This window comes from Equus asinus, chromosome 2 (assembly GCF_041296235.1).
Source record: "Equus asinus isolate D_3611 breed Donkey chromosome 2, EquAss-T2T_v2, whole genome shotgun sequence".
Taxonomy (NCBI): Eukaryota; Metazoa; Chordata; class Mammalia; order Perissodactyla; family Equidae; genus Equus; species Equus asinus.
In genome coordinates this window covers 42097421-42120539 of record NC_091791.1, presented here as the reverse complement: position 1 = coordinate 42120539, position 23119 = coordinate 42097421, and the positions used below count along the sequence as shown (strand labels likewise).

The window sequence follows — 23119 nt, the reverse complement described above, 5'->3', positions numbered from 1 at the left end:
AGTAAATGGCACCCATCAACTACTTGGTAAAGGCAGTGGGTTCTCTTGGCTTATTCTATTTGGACTGTCAGTCCATTTGACCTGAAAGAGAGTAATAGCTCCTGAGCTTATGTCTATTTTAAGTACATACTTGTAATACAAATGTTTTCCCCCAAGGAGTACAGCAGGAGGAAAAAAAACAAGGAAAAATGAGTAACTCCTGGACAAATTGGATGGTGATGGTACTATCTGGAGAGGGACATTTAAGCCACCAGAGAGCTATAAAATAGAACCAAATATGTCCCGTTTTACCTGAGCTCCAAGTCTTTCATTATTCCACAGGAACCTCAAATTCATCAAACTTAAAATGGAACTCATCACTCCAAATATACCAGCTTTCCTTACAACATTCTTCATTTCAGTGAATGCCATGCTTCCAGTCTCCCATGCTAACACCATCTGTCAGTCATTTAAGACTCCTCTCTTTCCCTCACCCTATATCCTGTATGTCTCCAAGTCATCATTTCCTAAAATCTCTTGAATTCTAAAAACCCTACTGCTTTTACTTTGGTCAGACCCTTCACTCTCACCCCGATCATAAATCACAGACTCTTAATCAGTTCTCTGCCTCCATGCCCTTCCAATTTATTTTCTACATTGCCATCGTAGTGTCCTTTCTAAGTCACAAATTTGATCAGAGCATTCCTTGCTTTGAATTCTACTGGAGTTCCCCAAACCCTTCCTTATTGAGTCAAAGCTGCAGCATAGCATAAAAGGCTCTTCATCAACTAACCCCTGCCTCCTACCCTAACCCCTGTCTCACTACCCTCATCATGATTATTCCATGGTACTCAACTAATTATGGCCCTTAAATGTACTGAGACTTCCCCTCATCTATAGCTCCCTTAATACGGAACACATTCCTTAACTTTTATTTGCCTAATTAGCCTTTACTCATTCTCAAGAACTCATACAGATGTTATATCTTCCAGAAAATCTGCCAGGCTCCCGCCCTCAAATACCCAGTCTAGACTGGTGCTCTTTCTCTTTGTTTTCATATCACTTGTGTAGCTCTTTCACAGAAATATAATCATCTGCATTCTTCTCTGTTCTTTATTAGACCATAAATTCTAATGGTCTTGAGGGCAGAGTCAGAGTTCTTATTCATTATTATGCCCAGATAGTGGCTAGTACTTTGTATCACAACACATACAGGTATGCTTCGGAGATATTGTGGGTTTGGTTCCAGATTACCCCAACAAAGCGAATATCACAATAAAGAGAGTGAACATGAATTTTTTGGTTTCCTAGTGCATATAAAAGTTATGTTTACACTGTACTGTAGTCTAGTAAGTGTGCAATAGCATTAGGTCTAAAAAAATACCATAATTAAAAAATACTTTATTGGTAAAACATGCTAACCATCATCTGAGACTTCAGCAAGTTGTAATCTTTTTGCCAGTGGAGGATCTTGCCTCGATGTTGATGGCTGCTGACTGATCAGGGTGGTGGGTGTTGAAGGTTGGGGTGTCTGTGGTGATTTCTTAAAATAAGATAACAATGAAGTTTGCCACATAGATTGACTTTCCTTTCATGAATGATTTCTGGGTAGCACATGATGCTGTTTGATAGCTTTTTATCAACAGTAGAACTTCTTTCAAAATTGGAGTCAATCCTCTCAAACCCTGCTGCTGCTTTGTCTGCTAAGCTTATGTGATATTCCAAATCCTTTGCTGTCATTTCAAGAATCTTCACAGCATCTTCAGCAGTAGTAGATCCCATCTCAAGAAACCACTTTCTTTGCTCATCCATAAGAAGCAACTCTTCATCTGTTCAAGTTTTATCATGAGATTGCAGCAATTTGGTCACATCTTCAGGCAATTCTAATTCTAGTTCTCTTGCTATTTCTTCTGCATTTGCAGTTCCTTCCTCACTTGAAGTCTTGAATGCCTCAAATTCATTCATGAAGGTAGGAGTCAACTTCTTCCAAATTCCTGTTAATGTTGATATTTTGACCTCTTCGCATTAAGCATGAATGTTCTTAATGTCATCTAGAATGGTGAATCCTTTCCAGAAGGTTTTCCATTTACTTTGCCTAGATCCATCAGAAAGATTATTATCTATGGCAGCTATAATCTCGTGAAATCTATTTCTTAAATAATAAGACTTGAAAGCCAAAACCCATGGGCTGCAGAATAGACATTGTGTTAGCAGGCATGAAAACAACATGAATCTTGTTGTACATCTCCATCAGAGCCCTTGGGTAACCAGGTGCATCATCAATAATCAGTAATATTTTGAAAAGAATCTTCTTTTCGAGCAGTAGATCTCAACAGTGGGCTTAAAATATTCAGTAAGCCATGTTGTAAACAGAGCTGCTGTCATCCACGCTTTGTTCCATTTATAGAGCACAGGTACAGTAGATTTACCATAATTCTTAAGGATCCTAGGATTCTCAGAATGGTAAATGAGCATTGGCTTCAACATAAAGTCACCAGCTGCATGAGCCCCTAATGAGAGAGTCAGCCTGCCCTTTGAAGCTTTGAAACCAGGCATTGACTTCTCCTCTCCAGCCAAGAAAGTCCTAGATGGCGTCTTCTTCCAATGGAAGGCTGTTTTGTCTACATTGAAAATCTGTTGTTAGTGTAGCCACCTTCATGAATTATCTTAGCCAGATCTTCTGAATAATTTGCTGCAGCTTCTACATCAGCACTTGCTACTTCACCTTGCACTTTGATGTTATGGAGATGGCTTCTTTCCTTAAACCTCATGGACCAACCTCTGCTAGCTTCAAACTCTTCTGCAGTTTCCTCACCTCTCTCGGCCTTGGTAGAATTGAAGGAGTTAGGGCCTTGCTCTGGATTAGGCTTTGGCTTAAGGGAAAGTTGCGGTTGGTTGGATCGTCTAACCAGACCACTAAAACTTTCTCCATATCAGTAATAAGCCTGTTTTGCATTCTTATCATTCACGTATTCACTGGAGTAGCACTTCTAATTTCCTTCAAGAATTTTTCCCTTGCATTCACAACTTGGCTAACTGTTTGGTCCAAGAGGCCTAGCTCTTGGCCTATCTCAACTTTTGACATGCTCTCCTCACTAAGCTTAATCATTCCTAGCTTTTGATTTAAAGTGAGAGATGTGCAACTTTTCCTTTCACTTGAACACTTAGAGGCCATTGTAGGGTCATTAATTGACCTAATTTCAATATTGTGTCTCAGGGAATAGGGAGGCCTGAGGAGAGGAAGAAAGATGGCGGAATGGCTGTTTGGTGGAACAGTCAGAACACACACAACATTTATTGGTTAAGTTCACTGCCTTATATGGGTGCAGTTCATGGCACTCCAAAACAATTACAATAGTAACATCAAAGACAGCTGATCACAGATCACCATAACAAATATAATAATAATGAAAAAGTTTGAAATATTGCAAGAATCACCAAAACGTGACACAGAGATATGAAGTAAACAAATGCTATTGGAAAAATGGTGCTGATAGGTTTGTTTGATACAAGGTTGCCACAAACCTTCAATTTGTAAAAAAAAAAAAAACCCACAATATCTGTGAAGCACAATACAGCAAAGTACAATAAAGCAAGATATGCCTGTATCTGTTAAATGAATGAGGAATTAATTAATTGGTTAATTAATTAATACTAATCCTTGGAGGAGCATGTCCCTGAACCAGAAGATAAGCTTGTAGGGGTTCCTAACCTTATTTGTGTCATGGACTCCTTTGGCTGTCTGTTGAGGCCTATAAACCCCTCTCAGAGTAATGTTTCCAAATGCATAAAATAAAACACATGAGTTGACAGAGGAAACTGATTAGACTGGAATACATTAATCAAACAGTAATAAACCAATTTTGTGATAGAGTAATGTTTGTGCTCCTTTATTTTGCTATTGAATAACAAGATCTAGTAGTAGATCTAATAACTACTGTGATTTTAAAATAAAGATGGGAGTAAAAAAAACTTCCAGATCCATAATGACTGTATGTGATATGAAAATATTTGTGATTCTTATTGGTGACAAAGTCAGAGGTACTGCTAACATTACTGTCATTTGTTGCCCAAATTATAATTAAAGTGCTAAATAATAGTTAAAAATAAATAAAAAATGGATAAATAAAAAATTATTCCTATCTAAGTTTACCCCAATTAAGAACCTCTCTTCAATAGGATTTCCTAGAAGGCAGAGACCTTCAGCAAAGTCAACAGAGGGCAGTAGGGTAGATTCCACTGCCTGAACATTTGTCAAGGGGTAGACGGTACTCCTCGGTACAAACTACCAAGATATCCCAGCAGATATGTTAGAAACTATTAATTGCGGGACTCTAGACTGCTTTCATAATGTTGACTACTGTTGTTAAATACTTGGGCTACTTTCTGTACTCTTTGTAAACAAAGAAACATTACTAGCCGCCAGCCTCCCGTAAATTCTCTCTTGAGACTCTGTTCCGAATCTATATCGTGATATAATAATACCCTACTCCAGGCTTATTGTGAGGAGTACTTAGATCACATTTGCAAAGTGCTCAGCTAGTTCATTCAATAAATAGGACCTATCAGTTGGAGTTTTCCCAGGTTCTAAAGAAACTTCAAGCACCAGAAGCATTATAGATAGAGTTGGAAACGTTATATACCACAACCCAGGCTTATTACCAGTGCCCCTGACAAAATAATTTATTTCAGGGAAAGTGGAAGTCAGTGAGACTAGAATTTTGACATGAACTTGGGAATGGTAAACCCCAAATACAACCTCTGGCTTATTATTCTCTTCTCTGCCCTAAAACAAAATCATCTCTCAAAAACATGATTAAGGAAGTCTAGAAAGAAAACCTGCATTTGACATAGTTTTGACCAGGGCATAATTCATTTAAATGATGAGAACTTCTTACTTTACCTGGTATTCTTCATAGGTGGTAATGTAATGTGTATAAACATTGCATAGACCTGAAGTAACAACAGTCATATTCTGCATCCCATAAGACGCAAATTCCTAGGGAGGGAAAGTAGAGCCCAATAAAGTTACTCTTCATCACAAAGTATGTTATCATCCCAGTTATACCTAATGCACAATTATAGGTAAAAATAATTAGTATAAGATGTCTCTGTTAGCAATATTCTTCCTAATATCTTCCTAAAACTGCCTGGAAATGCAGAAGTATTAAAAAGTCTTTGATAAAAATTGGAACCACAACTCTGCACTATAGTGGGGCAAGTCAATGGATCTACGACTATCTTAATGATTTCATTTGCAGATGTAAAATCTTCTTATTATTAAAATATAAAGATTTTATCAATTTCCTAAAAAGTATTATGGGTAAATATCGGCTGACTAGAGTAGTTATTTCCAGCTCCAAGTATTAAGACATTTGTTGATTATGTCATTTTAGAACCATTGACAATACTTCCTGAATATAAAGAAAATCATGAACATAGATAAACTACAGAATTCCCAACATGTGTTGATTTTATTTAGACAAGACTTTAAGATATGAAGTCACTTAGAGGTTATTTAGTCTATAAAACAATTATCAATTTTTAAATTATTAATACGTAAATACCAATAAAATATTTTTAACTTGACTATAATTATATATATATATATATATATATATATATATATATATATATTTTTTTTTTGGTGAGGAAGATTGGCCCTGAGCTAACATCTGTGCCAATCTTCCTCTATTTTATGTGGGACGTTGCCACAGCACGGCTTGATGAGCGGTGCTAGGTCCATGCCCAGGATCCTAACCTGCGAACCTCTGGCCACCGAAGCAGAGCCCATGAACTTAACCACTATGCCAACAGGCTGGCTCCAACTCTCTTATATTTTTAAAGTTTGTTCTTATACCACCAATATTTCATACTCACCTCTCCCCATTACTTTCAAGAAGTGTAAAACTCTAGTCATCTTAGGAAAAATTCATTTAAAATGTACTAGATCATAGGGACAGGAAATTCTTTTCTCTTCACGAAAGATGAATGCAGAGATATTTTATTTCATTTTTAACTTACTGCTTGAACTGCCTCCCGAAATCTTCGTCCAGACATGGTCCTGGGTGAAGAAAACAGAATTATCTAAGTGTTTTCCTATCCAGAATGTATGCAAAGTATACAGAAAGACTTGTAGTGAAAGCCAAAAAGTTACCCTGGCTTATCGCACAATACTAAAGTATGTAGGAACACAGCGATGATGCAAAGCTAAAGTTGAGCTTTTTTTCCTGACTACTCTATCTTCAAAACAAATCCAAAACTGAAAAACAGACAATGTGAAGATGGGAAATAGAATCAACAAATATCGCTAGCAAAGATCACAATCATTTTCCATTTACCAATTCAACAAAATATATTAGTTGCATTCTGTGTTAATGAGAGCTGAGGAAAGTAGAGAATGTACGATTCCTGCCTACAAAGAACTTACCATTTCATTCATTCACTTAATCCTCCAATAAAACTCTGAGCACCTAATACACACCAGGCCCACGTCTAAGTGCCAAGGATTCAACAGTATTGAGTTTACATCCCAGGGAGGGAAGTTCATCAATAAGCAAATAAAAAAGTGAGATGACAATAAGTGCTATGGAGAACATAAAATAGGGTAAGGATAAAAGGGAATGGTGGTGGTCACTGTGGTGATGATGATGAGGCTGATGCTGGTGGTGATGTGGTGGTGGTAGTGGCAGGTGAAGACAGTATATAGTATAAGCAGGACTAGCATCTCCCTTTGTTAGAGATTTGAGCAGAGAATTGAAGGAATGAAAGAATTGGCCATGGAGATAACTGGAGGATAAGTGTTCCAGCAGAAGAAACCTTAAGTTCAAAAGCCCAAAGACAGGAGCATACTTGGTGAGTCTGGGAATTGCAATGAAGCCTAGGTGACTGAAGCAGGGATGAGCAAGGGGTATGAAATCAGATCAGAGAAGTTGCTGAGAAGTTCGCATAAGGCCTTGTAGGATATTGCAAGGCTTTGAGGATTTACCTGGATTGAGACGGGAAGCCACTGTAGGGTTTTGAGCAGTGACATGATTTAACTTAAGTTTTAAAGGGATTATTCTGGCTGTTAAGTTGAGTAAAGAAAATAGACAAGGGAGGGAGGAAGCCAGAAGGTGAGATGGGGGGTTAGCACAGTAATCTAGGGGAGAGAGAATGGTGGCTTAAACGAGTAGCGGAGTGATAGAAAGTATTGGGTAGAATGGACAGAATTTGTTGAAGAATTGAAAGAGGGGAAAATTGAAAATGAGAGAATTCAGGGATGACTCTAAGATTTAGGGCCTGAGCAACCGAAAAGATACAAAATTGCTGCTTACTGAGATAGGAAAAGCTGCATAAGGAGCAAATTTAAAATATTTTTTCTTGCAATGAGAATTCTTACGATCTACTCTCTTAACTTTTAAATGTATCATACAGCAGTGTTAACTATAGTCATCATGTTGTACATTTCATCTTCAGCATTTATTTATCTTACAACTGGAAGTTTGCACCTTTTGACAACCTTCATCCAATTCCCCCTCCCCTACTCCTTTTTTTTTTTTTTTTGGTACTATATGAGATGATGAATGTTAACTAAACTTATTGTGGTAATCATTTCACAATATGTAAAAGTCAAACCATTATGCTGCACATCCTAAAGTTACAGAGTGCTGTATGTCAATTATATCTCAACTAAACTGGGGGAAAAACACATTCTTCCATATTCCTAATACCTAAACTGATTGTTTCAAGTTCCAGTATTTTAAAATTATTTAAGTCTTTCTACTGACATCATAATTCATGGCATGATTTTAATTTGGAATGATGTTTTCAAATTTTCATGTTTTTTTCAAGTTACCCACCAATAATAGGCATAAAGAAATTTATTCTTCAGAGGCCCCATGAAAAGAGGGTGGGAATATTTGTCACTGTTGCCAAACACAGTGCAGTCAGATACAAAAGGCATCGGTACAGAATTATCTGCCCATGATAAGAACTGATTCCAACAGAAACACATATCCCATAAGCATATTTTTAACTGCTAAATAAAAAAGATGAACTTACGTAAACTCCCCAGGGAGGGCAGTTATAGCCAAGGACCCAACAGTAATAATCTGAACATCAACAATTTCTGGGTGCCAGGGATTAGGTCTCGACATCTAGGAACCCAAAACATGAAAACTGTGTTAGGAATATGACTCTTTCTATGGTCAAAAGACAGAAGATGTTGACCCAATTTCCTTTATGAAAGGGTTTAAAATGTTTCCATCTGGGTTTTGGTACTTTGTCCTGCTATCACAGATTTTCTTTCTAATTCACGATGTAGTATTAAATCTTCTGTCTAGTCACAACAGGTGAATCTCAAATGCCAATGCCCCATGAACCTGGACTTATCTTCCCATCAAGGAAGTGTTTGGTGGATTTGTCACTGCAGAATCACGGTGTGTAACAGACAACCAACGGTTCTCCGAGAGTACTATGTGACTATCCGTATACAAGATGAATAAGGAATTCCACCATTTGGAATAGGTTAACTTAACGATTTATCTTTTTCCTCTAATAGCACTTTAAGTTTTCAGTTACCAAACCTTGTGATACTTTCCAAGTTTTCTCCAAAAGAATCTACCCTTTCCCCTGTTTAGATGAGCATAGAATCTTTCCCTCTATTCCTTCCTTCCCTCTCTTTCTTCTTCTCACAGAATTTTAATGGAATATTAGAAAAAAATATAATTTAAAAAATTTTTCTGCATCAACAATCTACAATTTTATGAACACTGGTATGACCTTTTGACATTTAAAATGTGAAAATCCATGTTCCAAAGGAGTGTAAAAGAATAATGCTTTAGTTAATAATCTTGCCTGAAGCGTGAGAGAATTGAGACGTGACCATGTTCCTTTTTACATGACCTGAAATTCTGTGTGAACTCCCATCCTGGAGTCAGCATAAATGAATCCTGAATAAGATAAATGTTAATCTTCTTCTTCCTTTTCCACTGTTCTAGTTGTTTCAGTGATTTATCATAGATGCAAATATCTGAGTCAGTGGATTTAACAATCATATCCCTTATTCCTTAGTTAGACTCACAGCACCGTATTTTTAATGTTAAAAATTTGATGTGGGAATATCTGCATAAGACTTCCCATGTCAATGGAGATCTACCATTCATTTCTGATAACTCATAAATTTAAAAATAATAATATATTGATTTCACCGTGATAACCAAAATGCATTACCTCTCCAGTGTGAAGAAGGACTGGCTTTGGTTTATGACATTCTTTGATTTCTTCAGATGGACTGCCCAGGAGCTGATTCCGAATGGTGTCCCAAAACGGATTCTCTTCCATTGCCCCTATTAGAAATGTTATGATTTATATGATTCTAAACCTCTGAAAAATGTCACATTTTGACATATTGTACAACAATGTTTTTAGGAGTTTCAGAGATTTTATAAGGTTGTTCAATGATTCCAAACGTTTTGAATAACAAAAGAGGCGAAATTTCCTGTGCACCCTAAGATAGAAGGATAGATTTAATTAGATATCCCATTTGGTCAATAGAATAAGACAATATATTTTGTTCACCATTTTTAAAGTTTTGTTTCTATTGTTCTCTGTCATCCATGCTGCAAATAAGAACAGTGTGATATAATTAACTGTAGATCCATGAATTAATCACACTTTTCCTCTTTTTAAAACTAAAAATGACACCTCCAACTTAAAGCACCAGTTGTTTGGCTTGTGGTCCCTAAAAGACCCTCTCTTGAATCCCCGCTTAATTATCTACACACACACTCACACGAGCAGTAAAAAAACAAAAGCCAAGCATAAAATCATAATCTGAGGAAAAGTTTCATTAACTACGAAATCTGTGAACTTAGAATCTATAGTCCATTAGGAAAATGTAACAATTATAAACATACATGGACTTAATAACTGAGCACCAAAATGCATGAACCAAAACTGACAGAAATGAAAGGAGAACTAGAAAACCAACAATAGTAGTTGGAATTTCAATAATCCACTTTCAATAATGGATGAAACAACTAGTCAGAAGATCAACAGGGAAATAAAACACTTGAACAAGACTAGTAGCCAACTAGACCTAACAGATACCTACAGAGCACTCCATCTAAGAACAACAGAATATACATTCTTCTCGAGAGCATATGAATCATTATCCAAGGTAGAACATATGCTGGCCATGAAACAAACTTCAATAAATTTTAAAGGGTAGAAACAATACAAAGTATGCTTTCCAGTGACAATGTAATGAAATCAGACATAAATAGGATAAAATCTGGGAAACCCATGAATATGTGGAAATTAAGAGACATAATCATAAATAGCTAATGGTCAAGGAAGAAATCAAAAGAAAATATGAAAATACTTTCAGATGGATGTAAATGAAGACATAGTGTACCAAAACTTATAGGATGCAATAAAAACAGTGCTCAAAGGGAAATTTATAGCCTTAAATGCCCATATTAAGAAAAAAGAGGAGAATAACATCAGCAAGACAGCAGAGTAGAAAATACCAGCCTTTACTCCCCAACAAAAGAAAAATTAGACAGCTATTCTCAAATGAAAATAGCCCTAGGAGGACTCAACCATCCAAGTAAGAACCTTCAGCAACACAGTGGAGCAAAAAACCAGAATAACCACACAGAAAGGATCACTGGGGAGATTAGCTTAGCTGAGACATCTCAAGATCTAGGAAGAAAGAAGAAGGGTGGAGGCAATCAGTATCAGCCACATAGCAGGTGCCATCATGGTTCCCAGTGGCCTGCTCTGTGGAGGACCCTGGCAGCCCTTGCCAATGAGGACCTCAACAGCCCCCACAAGAGACTCCCCATAGCTTTCACAATAGATAACATGTAGTGTTCATCAGTGTAGACCCCAGTGGCCTGCCCCACAGAGGACACCTGTAGCTCCTGCAATTGAGGCAACCAATGGCCATTGTCACCATGGGCCCCCTGGAGAGGGAGATGCTGCTGCACCTCCCCCATATGAAGCTGCTGTTGTGCCGCCCTGGGACCAGTGCTGCCAACCCCCTTAACCCCATGCACACCTCAGACCCCAGAATCCCAGATACTCCATACCCAACTCTGTGGCTACACTGTGTGTCCATCTGCTCCAGGCCTCAGATCTGCAGCTGCTCTGCATATGCCTGCATCTCTAGCTGTTGTCCTGGACCCCAGAGCCTCTGTCCTCCACAAGCGCATGTGCTCCAGTCCAGTTCCATGGCTATACCACGTGTGCTCACACCTCAAGCACAGAGCCACTGATGCTGCATGGTGCACTAAGCCATGGAGCTGCAGTTGGTCTGAAAGTGCTTGCACTCCTGATCTTAGCTCTGTCATTGTTCCATGGGTGCCCATGTATCAGATATCAGTGCCACTACCACCACAAGGGCACCTGCAAGCCAAACCTAGTGCAAAGAGAGATTCTCTTCAGCCACAACATCCCCCATGAGGAAAAAGGAGATCAGGAGGTCCCCAGTAGCCTTCACCACTGAAGATTCCAACAGCACTTGTGGCAATGCAGACACTCATAGTCTTAGCCTTTGGGGACCCATACAATCTTTCACCAATGCTGACTTAAACTAACAGAGCGATATGGAGACTATGCCACTTGGCCTGCCCTGGAGCAGGAACTACCACAGCCCACTCAACCAATGCCCCTGTATGCACTGACAGGTGAAGGTCTTTCTCCACAAAAACAAGTCTGTAAAATCTAGAAGTGACTGTTCCATCAAATGCTCAGACAAAACACAAGGCTATAAGAAACAAGAAATATCAAGAAAACATGACACAATCGAAGGAATGCAATAATTTTCCAAAAACTGACCTCCAAAGAAATAGAGATCTACAAATTGGCAAAGAATTCAAAATAACTGTTTGAAGAAAGCTCAGTGAGCTACAAGAGAACACAGATAGACAACTCAACAATATCAGGAAAACAATATATGAACAAAATGAAAAGTTCAACAGAGGGAGAAAAATAAAAAAGAACCAAACAGAACTTCTGGAGCAAAAGAAGACAATGAATGAAATGAATAATGCAACAGAGAGCATCAATAGCAGATTTGATCAAGCAGAAGAAATAATCTGTGAACACAAAGACAAATCATTTGAAATTATCCAATCAGAAGAGAAAAAAAAGGGGGCCGGCCCGGTGGCGCAGCAGTCAAGTTCACATGTTCCACTTCTCAGCGGCCCAGGGTTCGCCAGTTCAGATCCCAGGCGAGGACATGGCACCGCTTGGCAAAAGCCATGCTGTGGTAGGCATCCCACATATAAAAGAGAGGAAGATGGGCATGGATATTAGCTCAGGTCCAGTCTTCCTCAGTAAAAATAGGAAGATTGGCAGTAGTTAGCTCAGGGCTAATCTTCCTCAAAAAAAAAATAAAAAAGAGTGAAGAAAGCCTAGATGAATGATGGGACACAAAATGCTAAAGGGAGTTCTTCAAGTTGAAATGCAAGTATTCATTAGTATATAAGACATATAAAGTATAAAACTCACTGGTTAAGGTAAGTACATAGTCAAATTAAGAATACTCTAATATTGTAGTGGTAGTGTGTAAATCATATAATTCTAGTATAAAGTTAAAAGAAGTATTAAAAATAACTAAGGATATAATAATTTTTTAATAGATACACAATATAAACAGGTGTAAACTGTGACATCTAAAACATAAAATATTAGGAGGGAGGATAAAAGGGTAGTTTTTGAATGTGATCAAAGGTAAATTATCAGCTTAAAATAGAGTGTTATAACTATAAGATGCTTTACATAAGTCTCATGGTAACGACAAAGCAAATACCTATAGTACATACACAAAAGATAACGAGAAAGGAACCAAAACATACCAGAACTGAAAATCATTACATCACAAAGAAAGAAAGAGAAGAAGAAAGGAACAAGGAAACTACAAAACAGTCAGAAAATAATTAATAAGATGGCATTAGTAAGTCTTTACCTAACAATAATTACTTTACATGGAAATGGATTAAATTCTCCAAACAAAAGGCATAGAATGGTTGAATGGATTAAAAAAAAAGACCAAACTATCTGCTGCCTGCAACAGTCTCACTTCAGCTTGAAGAACACACATGGGCTCAAAGTAAAGGGATGGATGGTTTCCATGCAATTGGAAACCAAAAGAGAGGAGGGGTATCTTTATGTACATCAGGAAAAACAGACTTAAGTCAAAAACTGTAATAAGAGACAAAGAAGGTAATTATAATATGATAAAGGGGTCAATGCATTAAGAGGATATAATAATTGTAAACATTCATGCACTCAACATTGGAGCATTTAAATGTATAAAACAAGTATTAACAGACTTGAAGGCAGAAATAGACAACAATACAATAATAGTAAGAAACTTCAATACTCCACTTTCAACTATGGATAGGTCATCCAGACAGAAAATCAATAATCATCTGGACGTTGGACTTGAACTATACCTCAGACCAAATAGACCTAACAGACATATACAGACCATTTTACCCAACAGCAGCAGAATACACATTCTTCTCAAGTGCACATGGAACATTCTCCAAGATAGGTCTTATGTAAGATCATAAAACAAACCTTAGCAAATACAAAAAGACTGAAATCATACCAAGTACATTTTCTAACTACAACGATATGAAACTAGAAATCAATTAGGAAAAAATTAGGAGGAAAATCAGAACATTTACAAATATGTAAAGATTAAACAACACACTCCTGAACAACTACTGGATCAAAGAAGAAATCAAAAGGGAAATAAAAAATATCTCAAAACAAATGAAAATGGAAACACAACATACCAAAATATATGGAATGTAGCAAAACAAGGCAGTTTGTAGCAATAAACCCCTACTTTATGAATAAAAGGAAGATCTAAAATAAACAACCTAACTTTACAACTCAAGGAACTAGAAAAAGAAGAACAAATGAAGCCCAAAGTTAGCAGAAGGAAGAAAATAACAAATACCAGAGCAGAAATAAATGAGATAGAGACCATAAAAACAATAGAAAAGATCAATGATACTAAGAGCTGGTTTTTTGAAAAGATAAACAAAAGTGACAAAACTTCAGCTAGACTAAGCAAAAAAGAGAAGACTCAAATAAAATCAGAAATGAAAGCTAAGACATTACAACAGACACCACAGAAATATAAAGCATCATAAGAGATTATGAGCCATTATATGCCACCAAATTGAATAGCCTAGAAGAATTGGATAAATTCCTAGAATCACACAAGTTACCGAGACTGAATCAGGAAAAAATAGAAAATGTGAACAGACTAATAATGAGTAAAGAGATTCAATCAATAATCAAAAACCTCCTAACAAAGAAAAGCCCAAGACCAGATGTTTTTACGGGTGAATTCAACCAAACATTTAAAGAATTAATGCCAATCCTTCTCAAACTCTTCCAAAAAATTCAAGAGGAGAGAACACTCCCAAACTCATTTTATGAAGCCAACATTACCTGATACCAAACCAGATAAGGACACTATAAAAAAAAGAATATTACAGGGTAATACCCCTGATGAACATAGATGCAAATTCTCCAACAAAATACTAACAAACCAAATTCAGCAGCACATTAAAAGGACAATACAATATGATCAAGTGAGATTTATTCCTGGAATGCAAGGATGTTCAAAATGCTCAAATAAACATAAAATGCCACATTAACAGAATAAAAGATAAAAATCACATGAACATCTCCATAGATGCAGAAAAAATATTTGACAAAATTCAACATTTTTTCATTATAAAAACTCTCAACAAATTGGGTATAGAAGGAATGAACTTGAACATAATAAAGGCTATGTATGATAAACCCACAGTTAATATCATACACAACAGTGAAAGGTTGAAAGGTTTCCTATTAAGATCAGGAACAAGACAAGAGTGCCCATTCCTACGACTGCTATTCAACATAGTACTGGAAATCCTAGCCAGAGCATTTAGACAAAGAAAGAAATAAGACATCTATACTGGAAAGGAAGAAGTAAAACTTTCTCTGTTTACAGATGACATGATCTTTTATATAGAAAATCCTAAAGACTTCACCAAAAAACTGTTAGGACTAATAAAAGAATTCAGTAAAGTTGCAGGATACAAAATCAACATACAAAAATCAGAAGCATTTCTATACTCTAAAATGAATTATCTGAAAAATAAAGAAAGAAAATAATTCCATTTACAATGGCATCAAAAGCAATAAATCACTTAGGAATAAATTAACTACAGAGGTGAAAGATATGTACACTGAAAATCAGAAGACATTGATGAAAGAAATTGAAGAAGACACAAATAAATGGAAAGATATCCCATGTTTATGGATTCTGAGAATTAACATTGTTAAAATGCCCAAATACTACCCAAAGCCATCCATAGATTCAAGCAATCTCTATCAAAATTCCAATGGCAATTTTCACAGAAACAGAAAAAACAATCCTAAAATTCAGAACCACAAAAGACCCCAAATTGCCAAAGCAATCCTGAAAAACAAGAACAAAGCTGGAGGCATCACAATTCCTAATATCGAACTACATTACAAGGCTATAATAACCAAAACATTATGGTAATGCCATAAAAACAGACACATAGACAAACGGAGCAGAATCAAGAGCCCAGAAATAAGTCCACACATATAAAGCCAACCAATATTTGACAAGGGAGCCAAGAATACTCGGTTGAGGAAAGGATAGTCTCTTAAATGTCATTGGGAAGACTAGATATTCACATGCAAAAGAATGAAATTGGACCCCTGTCTTATACCACTCACAAAAATTAACTCAGAATGGATTAAAAACTTAAATGTTAAGACTTGAAAGTGTAAAACTACTAGAAGAAAACATAGGGAAAGTCTCCTTGACATTGGTCTTGGCAATGATTTTTTGGATTCAACACCACAAGAGCAAGCAGCAAAAGCAAAAATAAACAAGCAGGATTACATAAAACTAAACAGCTTTAGCACAGAAAAAGAAACAATCAACAAAACGAAAAGGCAACCTATGGAATGGGAGAAAATATTCGCAAACCATATATCTGATAAGGGGTTAACATCCAAAATATATAAGGAATGCATACAACTTAATAGCAAATAAACAATCTCATTAAAAAATGGGCAGAGGACTTAATAGACATTTTTCCAAAGTAGATTTACAAATGGCCAACAGATACATGAAAAATGTTCATTGTTAATCATTATTAATCAAGGAAATGCAAATCAAAATCACAATGAGCTATCACCTCACACCTGTTAGAATGGCTGTTACTAAAAAGATGAGACAATAAGTATTGGCAAGGATGTGGAGAAAAAGGAACTCTTGTAAACTGTTGGTAAGAATGTAAATTGGCATAGCCTCTATGAAAGAGTATGAAAGTTTCTAAAAAAAAATTAAAAATAGAACTACCATATGATCCAATTATCTCACTCCTGGGTATAAATCTGAAGGAAAAGAAATTACTATCTCAAAGTGATTTCTGCACCCACATGCTCATTGCAGCATTATTTATAACTGCCAAGACATGGAAACAACCTAAGTGTCCATAGACTGATGAATAAATAAAGAAAATCTGGTGTGTATATATATATATATACACATACACAATGGAATATTTTTCAGACATTGAAAAGAAGGAAATCTGCCTTTCACAGAACATAGATGAAACTGAGGGCATTATACTAAGTGAAATAAACCAGATAGAAAAAGAAAAATACTATATGTTCTCACTTATATGTGGAATCTATAAAAGCCAAACTCATAGAAATGAGAATAAAGTTGTGGTTGCCAGGAGCTGGGGGCAGAGGGCAGGGGAAGGGGGAAATGTTGGTCAAAGGGTACAAATTTCTAGCTATAAGATAAATAAGTTCTGGGAATCTAATGTGCAGCATGGTGACTATAATTAACAATACTGTATTACATACTTGAAAATTATTAAGAGAATAGATCTTAAATGCTATCACTACACACACACAAAAAAATGTAATTATGTGAGGGGATGAAGGTGTTTATCCTTATAATAGTAATCATTTTGCAATTCATGGCAATCAATTTGCATCAAACTGCACAACTTAAATTTGCATGTATGTCAAGAATATGTCAGTAAAGCTGGAAAGACCAAATATTCTGCTGAAAAACAAATATAAAGAAAAGCAATCTCAAAAGAAACCAGAGATTCAAATACCCCTGAATTTCTAATCAGAGATCAGAAGACAATGGAAAATGTCTTTAAAGTGCTTAAGGAAAAGAACCAACAACTGAGAATTCTATATCATTTAGGAATGAAGGCAAAATAAAAATATTCTCAGATGAAGGACAATTGGGAGAACTGGTTTTAAAGAATTGACATTCTTTAAAGAACTGACTTGCTCTTAAAGAATTAACATTCTTCAGGCTAAAGGGAAATAATACTACAGGAAAATCTAAAGGAAGAAGAGCAGTAGAAATGGTAAATATTGGGATAAACATAGAAGACTATTTTCTTGAAAATATGAGTTACTGCTGAAAGCAGATTTCATAACATTATCTGTTGTGGTTTTCAAAGCATATAGGATGTAATACACATGACGATTTAAACATAAAGACGAGAGGGTAGGAAAAAAAATGTTTTTGAGAGGACAGGGTTAGTTTTTAGTTTGCAGTAATTCAACATCAGTTAAATTGCAGCCTTAGAAAAGTAACCTACAGGGAAACTGCAACCTCATTACTTCAAATGTGTAATCTGAGACTAAGCATTTCTATGATGGAAAATAACTGCATTTTTTTCACTAGATGGTAGAACTGGATTAACAGGAAATATTTATTTCACTATGTTTAATGAAATTAAATTACTCTTATGCCAAAAAAAAAGAAAAAAATCAACAAACCTTTAGCTAGATTGATCAAGAAAAATAAAAGACTCAAATTATTAGAATCAGAAATGAAAGCAGATGTCACTACTGATCTTAAAGAAATAGAAAAGATTATAAAGGAATGCTATGAGAAATTGTATGCCAATAAATTAGAAATTTAGATGAAATGGACAAATTTCTGGAAAGACACAAACTACCAAAGCTGACTTAAGAAGAACTAGACAATCTGAATAGGTCTATAAAAAGTAAAGATATTTAGTTAGTAATAAAAACAATTTTAAAACTACCCACAAAGAATTGCCTAGCTCATATGGCTTCACTGCTGTATTCTACCAAACATCTAAAGAAGAATAAACACCAACTCTTCAAAAAGTCTTCCAAAAAAATAGAAGAGGGAACACTTCCCAACTCATTCTTTGATGCCAATATTATCCTGATACAAAAGCAGATAAGACATCACAAGAAAAGAAAACTACAGATAAATATCTCTTATGAATGTAGACATAAACGTCCACAACAAAATACTAGCAAACTGAGTCCTGTAATATATAAACAGAATTATGCACCATGACCAACTGGGATTTATCCCCGGAATACAAGATTGGTTTAATTGATCCAAAAAAATCAATGGAATAAATCATATCAATAGAATAAAAAAACAAAAATCACATGATCATCTCAATAGACACAGAAAAAGCATTTGACAAAAATATAATACCATTTCATGATAATGCTCAACAAAGCAGGAATAGAAAATGACATCTTCAACCTGACACAGGGCATGTATGAAAAACCCACAACTAACATCATACTTAATAATGAGCAACTGAATGCTTTCCCCCTATTATTAGGAACAGCACAAAGATGTTCACTCTTGAGACTTCTATTTGACATTGTAGTAGAGATTGTAGCCAGGGCAATTAGGCAAGAAAAAGAAATAAAAGGCATCCAGACTGGAAAGGAAGAAGTAAAACTAATGCTATTTGCATATTACATGATCTTGTATATAAAAACCTTAAGTAATTCACTAAAAAACTATTAGAATTAATAAATGAGTTCAGCAAGATCACAGGATACAAGCTCAAAATACACAGTCAGTTGTATTTCTATGCATTTGCAATGAACAATCCAAAAATAAAACTAAGAAAACAATTCCATTTACAATAAAATCAGAAAGAATAAAATACTTAGAAATGAATTTAACAAAAGAAGTACAAAACTTATATTCTGAAAACTATAAAACATTATTGAAAGAAATTAAAGATCTAGATAAATGAAAAAATATCCATGTTCACAGATCAGAAGACTTAAAATTGTTAATATTGCAATACTCCTCAATTCAACCTACGGACTCAATGCAACCCCTATTAGAAGCTCAGCTGACTTCTTTCTAGAAATTGACAAGCTGATTCTAAAATTCATATGGAATTGCAAAGGACTCAGAATAGCCAAAACAATCTTGAAGAAGAAGAACAAAGTAGGAGGACTCACACATCCTGATTTCAAAACTTACTACAAAGCAACAGAAATCAAGAAAGGGTGATACCAGCACAAGGACAGCTCAGAATAGAACTGGGAATCCAGAAATAAAACCAAGTGTCTATGGTCAACTGATTTTCAATGTGTGCCAAGGCCATTCAATGGGTAAAAATAGTCTTTCAACAAATGGTCCTGGAATAACTAGACAGCCACAGGCAAAAGAATGAAGTTGGACCCTCACCTCATAGCATATATAAAAGTCAAATCAAAGTGGATCAAAGACCTAAATGTAAGAGCTAAAACTATAAAACTCTTAGAAGAAAATAGGGTAAATCTTCATGACATCAGATTCGGCAAAAGAGTCTCAGAAAAGACAGCAAAAGCATGAAGAACAAATGAAAAAAATGGATTGTTTTGACTTCAGCAAAATTAAAACCTTTGATGCTTCAGAAGACACAATAGGGAAAGTGAAAACACAACCAATAGAAAAGGAGAAAATATTTGCAAATAATACATCTGATAAAGCACTTGTACACAGAATACATGAAGAATTCTTACAACTCAACAATAAAAAGACAAATAGCCCAATTTAAAAATGAGAAAAATGGGGCTGGCTCAGTGGCATGGTGATTAAGTTCACGCACTCCGCTTTGGCAGCCTTGGGTTCACGGGTTCAGGTCCAAGTGTGGACCTATACACGGCTCATCAAGCCATACTGTGGTGGCATCCCACATATAAAGTAGAGGAAGATTGGCACAGAAGTTAGCTCAGGGCCAATCTTCCTCACAAAAAAAAAATGAGAAAAATATATGAATAGACATTTCTCTAAGGAAGACACACAAATGGCCAATAAGCACTTGAAAAAATTCTCAACATCATTAATCATCAGGGAAATGCAAATCAAAACCATGCAATGAAATATCACTCCACACCCACTAGAGTGGCTAGAATCAAAAAGTCAGATAATAACAAGTATTGGTGAGGATGTGGAGAAATCAGAACCCTCAGAAGTGCTGGTAGGAACATAAAGTGGTGCAGCCATTTTGGAAATAGTCTGGCAATTCTTCAAATGATTAAACATAGAGTTACCATGTGATCCAGTGATTCGACTTCTAGGTGTACACCCGAGAGCGGAAACAAAATCACATGCCCACACAAAAACTTGTACATCAATATTTATAGCAGCATTATTCATCATAGCCAAAAAGTGGAATAACCGAAATGTTCACAAACTGAGGAACACATAAACAAAACGTGGTATAACCACACAGTGAAATATTATTCAGCCATAAAAGGAATGAAGTATTGATATCTGCTACAACATGGATGAACCTTAAAACATGATACTAATTGAAAGAAGTCAACACAAAATGCCACATATTTTATGAATCCATTTATAGGAAATGTCCATGTTAAGAAAATATACACACAGAAGGATTAGTGGTCACTTAGGTCTGCGGGACATGGGGACTGGGGGGCTGTGACAGCTAAAAAGTACGGGGCTTGTTTTCGAGGTGATGAAAACATTCTAAAACTGAATGTAGTGATGATTGCATAGATCTGTGAATATACTAAAAACCATGAAATTGTACACTTTAAATGGGCGTATTGTATGGTACGTGAATTATAGCTCAATAAACCTGTTAAAAAATTATTGGTTTAGAATATTAGACCAAACTGGATGAAATACTACCAGGAAAGATGATGCTGAATATATTAAATTGCAACTATATTCATTATTTTTTAAATTAATGTTTACAAAATATACATATATAAAAGACAAGAATGAAATAAGCCAAAATGTTGCCTGTAGGTGATACTCTTCCATTTGTTCCACTTTCTCTACTTTACAATGGATATTATTATAGTTATAATCAGGATAAAAGTATAAAACTTATAATAATCAGCTATAAGTTTGTGGAAATACACACAGAGAGATGACCTTGGACCACACACTTTAAGCTCCTAAAGGCTTCTGTCCTGAAGAACTTTGATTCCACTAAAGGAACCAGGGAAAGAGACACTAATAACCAACGACTCCTATCGTTGAAGGTACAACTACGATCCCACTCCGCACACCCTCCACTCCACCCCAGTCCCAGCCCAATTTAAAATTATACATCTGTAGATTGAAATGCCGAGATAATTTGTCCGATCCTATTTGAATCAGTGGAAGGCTAAGTTATAAAAAACACCTATCCCTGGGCAATCTGGCTGTCATGTACAAACCTGGAAGACCCGCACACCCTCGCGTTTAAAAATAATATAGCAACTGTATTGGCTGCCATTAAACCTTCTTAGGGAACAGAATTCTGAAGCTTCAGAACCTGGAACCACTGCTTTCATCAGACTTCACCTCACCCTGCGAAAAATTGAGGCCTCCAACTCCATCGATGGTGCCAGCAGCAAAACTGTAGCCCAGTGCTGGTTTACACGTTTTTGCCTATGGGAATGGTTTTCAAAACAAAACAGAACTTGAATGTCAAGTAAATCACGAAATCAGCCCAGAGCTTTACCCTCGTTGTATAATCAGTGTGACTTGGCGACACCTACAGTGTGTGTGGAATTGAGCCAGACGGTGACATCCGTCATATTCACCCACTGATGAGCTGAAGCTAATGGTCCAGTAACTTCTTGGGAGGCAGAGGCATACAGTTCCTAGAAAATCCACACAGGCTTACTGTTATAAGCAAAAAGGGTAAATGAATACCACCAATTGTACCCAATAAGTACCAATTTGGAAAAGCATCCTCGCAGCCATGTTTTGTTTTGGTGGCTGCTTAGAAATAGCCACTACGCATGTGGATCTCTCTACCAACCCCAACTGCTTCCCAGAAGCTTGAAGGTCTTGAGACTGTTAACCTGTGTTGATTCCCCACAAATATGAAATTCTAGTGTTACAGGCTGTGCACAAAAGGTCCCAATCTCACTTGAAAGACAGTCAAGAAAATTCAAGATTAGGAGTAGGTAGGCCAAATTACTTTCTGTCCCAGAAGGAGAATGTATCCTTGGGTGTTCTCATGGAGTTTTCCCTCTCAGAATCTTGAGTCTTCTAGCAGGGCTGGTCCCAAGGGGTGCCTTGAATGACTGCAGGCCCCAATTAATCTGCATGAGCTTCCACACCCACAGTCCACCTTTTGATGTCTTTTTTTTTTAATACGGTCAATTGATGCTTTTTCAATCTTATGAGAAATGTGAGTCAAAATATGTTTAGAAACGTTTGTTTTTATTGATCTATATCATACAATATAAGCAAATCCTGCTTCAGCATAAGTCCCTTTGCCTGACATCTAAGTCATTTCCATTATACCCCCACATCCCAGTTTCAACAGCCACACGAGAGCTCTCAAGATAAGTCATCAGTAACAACAGCTACAGCCCGCCTCCTCCAAGGGAAGTTGTGCCTTGGTGAGAAGAAAATTCAGAATGTGGGACAAATCTCTATGGCTCCCAGACCCAGAACGGTAAAATTTCTGACACCAAATTGTGTCACGGGTGTACACCCTAAATAGAATCTGTTAATTTAGAACAATCTACTGATAATACCACAGTAATTAAGGAGAAACTGCAGCAATTAGCCTGGCTGGTGTCCGATGTTTTTAAAGGTGATTTTGCGCTTCCTTAATTGCTCCTGAAACATTTTAGAACACTTGGAACAAAATATTTACTTAAACACGCACGCATGCATACACGTGCACACACAGGGAGTAGTAAGCTATAAAAAGGAAGAGATGTAATTATCTTTATCTCAGCTCGAGGTCATCCTTTGCCATTTCAGTCAGAAATCTGTCTCCACTGGAGATTATACAGCATATAG

The 23119-nt window shown here is 36.3% G+C and overlaps 2 protein-coding genes across 4 annotated transcripts in view; one reads left to right on the top strand and one right to left on the bottom strand.

Moving 5' to 3' along the window:
- LOC106847425 (putative neutral ceramidase C) overlaps nucleotides 1-23119 on the bottom strand; it is a 105605-nt gene that overhangs the window by 22132 nt on the left and 60354 nt on the right. For 2 of the 3 annotated variants that reach the window (XM_044754960.2, XM_044754966.2), the window contains exons 11-16: nucleotides 21856-21960; nucleotides 21664-21745; nucleotides 9193-9308; nucleotides 8023-8117; nucleotides 6004-6043; nucleotides 4883-4978 (exon numbers count right to left, since the gene is read on the bottom strand). In XM_044754960.2, coding sequence (XP_044610895.2) covers nucleotides 4883-4978; nucleotides 6004-6043; nucleotides 8023-8117; nucleotides 9193-9308; nucleotides 21664-21745; nucleotides 21856-21960 — 534 coding nt within the window. Of the gene's footprint in view, nucleotides 1-4882; nucleotides 4979-5859; nucleotides 5984-6003; nucleotides 6044-8022; nucleotides 8118-9192; nucleotides 9309-21663; nucleotides 21746-21855; nucleotides 21961-23119 lie in introns of those variants that run through there. The other variant, XM_070487834.1, reaches the window with a different exon arrangement.
- A1CF (APOBEC1 complementation factor) overlaps nucleotides 1-23119 on the top strand; it is a 161381-nt gene that overhangs the window by 132158 nt on the left and 6104 nt on the right. The window lies entirely within an intron of this gene.